Source organism: Vombatus ursinus, unplaced genomic scaffold (genome assembly GCF_900497805.2).
Source record: "Vombatus ursinus unplaced genomic scaffold, bare-nosed wombat genome assembly UNPS02014820.1, whole genome shotgun sequence".
NCBI classification, from domain to species: Eukaryota; Metazoa; Chordata; class Mammalia; order Diprotodontia; family Vombatidae; genus Vombatus; species Vombatus ursinus.
In genome coordinates this window covers 20,925,085-20,929,493 of record NW_020954598.1, presented here as the reverse complement: position 1 = coordinate 20,929,493, position 4,409 = coordinate 20,925,085, and the positions used below count along the sequence as shown (strand labels likewise).

Sequence of the window (4,409 nt, the reverse complement as noted above, 5' to 3'; positions counted from 1 at the left end):
AGGGTCCCCCCAAGGAGCTCACCATCTAGTAGGCATCACATTTTAGGGAGGGCCTGTCCGGGGGAAGGTGACCACCCCATATCACATCACAAGACTATAGCTTGAAGGAGCCAGGCCAAGAAAAGACTTGGCACAGTAAGGTCCTTGAGAGTGTGGATGGTCTCACTTTTGTGTTCAGATCTCCCCATCACCTAGTACAGTGCCTGGCACATCGTAGGCAATTCACGTTTGTGAATGGGTTGTGCCTGATGTGGGAGCTGTCTTCAAGTATCTCAAGGGCTGTCATGTTGAGGGTGACAAGACTGGTTCTGTTTTCACCAGGAAGGCAGAATTAGGAGGGGTGGGTAGAAGATCAAAGAGGCAGATGGCCTTTTGTTTGTTTTGTTTTGTTTTTAGGCAATTGGGGTTAAGTGACTTGCCCAAGGTCACACAGCTAGTAAGTGTCAAGTGTTTGGTCTGAGGCCAGATTTGAACTTAGGTCCTCCTGATTTCAGGGCCGGTGCTCTATCCACTGCGCCACCTAGCTGCCCCTGCAGATGTCCTTTTGATAAAAGGAAAAAAAATCTCTGAAGTGGAATGGGCTGCTTCATGAATCAGTGGGTTCCTCATCATTGGCACTCTTTGGGTGGAGCCTGGAAGAACCCTTTGGTTCTTCCTTGAACAACCCTTTGGGATGTTAAAAAGGTACTTAGAACCCAGATCCTTTGATAACCTGAGATTCTTAGCCAGCTGTGGGACCTTGGACCTTGGGTTACCTGGACTCCACACCTGCCTCCCTCTTGAATGGACTCCATGCATCAGAGTCTCATCCTTGTGTGTTCCTCCAGGTACCTAGAGGCCGTGCGGAGGCTAAAGGCAGAAGGGAAGTGTTTTCCCAGGACCATTCACCTGACGTTTGTCCCTGGTATGGCTGTGGTGGGGGTTGAGAGTAGGGGAGTGGCCTAGTGTCAGGGGCCCATTGGGGGCCTCCATCCCTGCTGTGGGAAAATGGGGTCCTCCAGCCTTAGAGTAGAGAGCAAAACATGGGCACGAAGTGCATGTGTGTATGTGTGTCTTTGCTTCATGGTACCTCTGTTGCCTTCTCAGATGAGGAGATTGGAGGATACCAGGGCATGCAGCTGTTTGTGAAACAGCCGGAGTTTAAGGCTCTACGAGCTGGCTTTGCCTTAGATGAGGGTGAGTCCTGAGCTGGGCAGGGGGTCTGGATGGCCTGGGCCAGAGACTGCCATCTTGACCTTCCACTAACTTCCCACTCCCTAGGCTTGGCTAGTCCTACAGAAACTTTCACGGTCTTCTATAGCGAGCGGAGCCCTTGGTGTGAGTAGAGCCCCTACTCTGGTTCAGGTGAAGTTGGGGGAGGAGACAGGAGGGAGCACCTTGCCCCTGACCTCGGGGAGCCCGAGGCCAGGGTGGAGTCATGCCTTCCCTAGGGGAACCCTTAGTCTGATGAAGGAAAGAAAATAAGCCTCTGCCCTCTGGGCCTCCCTCTGTCCATCAGGGCTCCATGTCACGAGCTCTGGGAACCCAGGCCACGGCTCACAGTTCATTGAGAATACGGCAGCAGAGAAGCTGGTGAGTTGAGAGTATTGGGAAGCCTGGAAGATGGGGGTGGGCTGTCAGTAGAGTGCCCCTGGCTGACTTCCCTCCCCCCACCCCCCGGGTGGCTCTACAGCACAAGGTGGTCACCTCAGTCCTGGAGTTCCGAGAGCAGGAGAAGCATCGGTGAGCACTTCCCCTTCCCCCTTCCCTGGTTTCTGTCCTTTGCCTCAACCTTCACCCATCTCCTCTTTGCTTGGGGGCCTTTGGGGGGGGGGGAATCACTGGGAAATGTTGGGATTGAGCATTATCCTTTCCCCAGGCTACAGTCAGACCCCAACCTGACCCTGGGATCTGTGACCTCCGTGAACCTGACCATGCTGGAGGGAGGAGTTGCCTTCAATGTAGTGCCGGCCACCATGAGGGCTAGCTTCGACTTTCGAGTTCCTCCTGATGTGGACCATAAGGTGCTGGGGGTGGGAAGGACCTTCACATGGTTCTGCCTTTGTGACCCGGGGCTTCACCCCAGTTTCCCAAGGCCCTAGATAATCCCTGCCTTCCAACTGGTGTTAAGAGCCCAAGATTTGGAGTCGAGACCTGTGTTCAAATCTCAGCTTTCGTATTTACTAGGTACCAAAATGACCCGACTGCAGACGTGTGAGTTAGCCTCCCTAAGGCTCAGTCCCCTGATCGTCAAGTGAGGATAGTAATTCTTGCATTATGGAAATCACAGAGTGGTTTCTAGAAAAGCATTTTGCTTCAAAGTGCCATAGAAATGGGAACTGATATCATTATCCCTCCCTCCTCCTTCCCCCCATTTCTTAGCATGGTTCTGGGGGTCATTTGTCAGGGGTGAGGGCGCTACCTCTTCCCTATGTTTGTGTCTCTTAGGCCTTTGATGAACGGATTCAGGGCTGGTGCCAGGAGGCTGGGGAAGGTGTCACCTACCAGTTTTATCAGGTACGCGGACCCCCGCAGATGGAGCCTTTTTGTTGAGCTTGACAATTGGAAATGATAACAGGGGTGCTCCAGGTGGGGTTTGGGCCTTCTGAGTTTACGTCTGTGTATTGGAGAGAATGTCCTGGACAAAGCATATGTGTGTATGTATGTCTGTAGATGTGTATGTGACAGTAAATCAGTGAATAGGTTTGCTTGGGTCTGGGTGTATATTTGTGTGTGTTGGTTTGTGTATGCCATTGTGGGTGTTTGTATCCCTGTATGTTCCCACCCACTTGCATGTGTGTGTGTCGTCTCCCAGAAGCAGGGATTGGGGAGGCCCGTTCTTTGACCCTTGCTTTATCTGGCACCCCCCCAGAAATTTACAGAGCCCCGAATTACAGCTGTCGATGACTCTAACCCATGGTGGGTTGAATTCAGCAGAGTCTGTAGGGAGATGTAAGTAAGGCCCCAGAACAAAGTTTCCCCCTGACCCTGGGACCCTGGTCCCATGCCCTATTGTGCCATTTTTCCCCCTTCTGTTTCCTCCTTTTGACATGGTCCACTTCTGAGGTCCCCCATTCCCCCTTGTAAAGACCTTTGTGTCTTCCCCTGCCCCTGCCAGGAATCTCAGGATAAAGCCCGAAATCTTCCCGGCTTCCACTGACAGCCGTTACCTACGGGCTGTGAGTATCTCTACCCTGCTGCTTTGAGATCAGGGCAGTGGGAGCCAGCTAGCCAGTGTTAGGATTAGGGCAGGTGGAGTTGGAGAGGAAGCTAGATAGAGTTCATCCTGGTCTGGGCAGGAACAGAGAGGGTGCTGTGCTGACTTCATGTCTGGGACCCTGGTGGGGGGAGTGGGGGATCCTCCAGAGAGTCCCAAGGTGCAGGGGAGGGAGTAGGCTGGCTTCATCCTGTCTGGACCTCTCTCCGCCAGGCAGGAGTGTTAGCCCCTGTCCTGATGCCATCCACATGCTTGCAGGCAGGGGTCCCAGCACTGGGCTTCTCCCCGATGAACCGAACCCCAGTCTTGCTGCATGACCACAATGAGTTCCTGAATGAAGCCGTGTTCCTTCAGGGCATTGACATCTATGCCCGACTGCTGCCTGCCCTGGCCAGTATGCCAGCCCTGCACGATGAGTGCTGATAGCCCCACCTAACAGCAGCCTCTGGCTTCTCCTAGTGCCTTCCCCTCCCCAACCTGCTTAGGCCTGGGACTCCCCTTAGGAACGTAATGCCAAAGACCCCGACCTCCAATAAAACCATATCTTGGTGCTGAGCTGTATTGTGTCCTTCTCCACCAACAGACATACACTCCTACTCTCCTTCACTCACTGAGCATCTTCTGCACAGCCCTTCCTAGGGACTTCGGGAGGAGGAAAGGGATGGCAAGGGCAGGGGTACAAAGCTGAGGAAGACCAGTGATAGAAGAAGTGTTACATGATGAAGAATGCTAGACCTGGGGTCTGGAAGACCTGGGTTCAAATCCTGCTACTGGCACTATCTGTGTCCATGGGCAAATCACTTAATGTCTGGGCTTTGTTTTCCTCATCTGTAAAAAGTATAGTGGCACTTTTTTTGTAGTAGCAGAGGACTGAAATGAAAAATAGACGCCCATTGATTAGAGAATGGTTGAACACATTCTGGTTCATCGTAGTTGGGCTGGAGTGGTTTGCCATGTCTTCCTCTAGCTCATTTTCCAGATAAGGAAACTGAGGCAGGTGGCGTTTAAGTGACTTGCCCAGGGACACACAGCTAGTGTCTGAGGCTGGACTTGAATTTGGGTCTTGCCAACTCGATCCACTGCACCATCAGCTGCCTCTGGCATGTTACATAAATGATTTACACCAGTATAGGACAAGTTGTGGGAGGGGGGACAATTGTGAACATTTCTTAAAATCAGAATGGGTTTGACAGAAAATGTAGATGAAAACAGC

General features: G+C 52.3%; 1 protein-coding gene across 2 annotated transcripts in view; it reads left to right on the top strand.

Annotated features, from left to right (window-relative positions):
- ACY1 (aminoacylase 1) overlaps positions 1-3,751 on the top strand; it is a 9,472-nt gene extending 5,721 nt beyond the window's left edge. For both annotated transcript variants that reach the window (XM_027837042.1, XM_027837043.1), the window contains exons 6-15: positions 828-904; positions 1,087-1,176; positions 1,261-1,317; positions 1,499-1,572; positions 1,673-1,722; positions 1,859-2,003; positions 2,428-2,496; positions 2,852-2,931; positions 3,098-3,158; positions 3,455-3,751. In XM_027837042.1, the coding sequence (XP_027692843.1) occupies positions 828-904; positions 1,087-1,176; positions 1,261-1,317; positions 1,499-1,572; positions 1,673-1,722; positions 1,859-2,003; positions 2,428-2,496; positions 2,852-2,931; positions 3,098-3,158; positions 3,455-3,619 (868 nt within the window). In that variant the 3' untranslated portion in view covers positions 3,620-3,751. The remainder of the gene's footprint in view (positions 1-827; positions 905-1,086; positions 1,177-1,260; positions 1,318-1,498; positions 1,573-1,672; positions 1,723-1,858; positions 2,004-2,427; positions 2,497-2,851; positions 2,932-3,097; positions 3,159-3,454) is intronic.
- Positions 3,752-4,409: the final 658 nt, after the last annotated feature.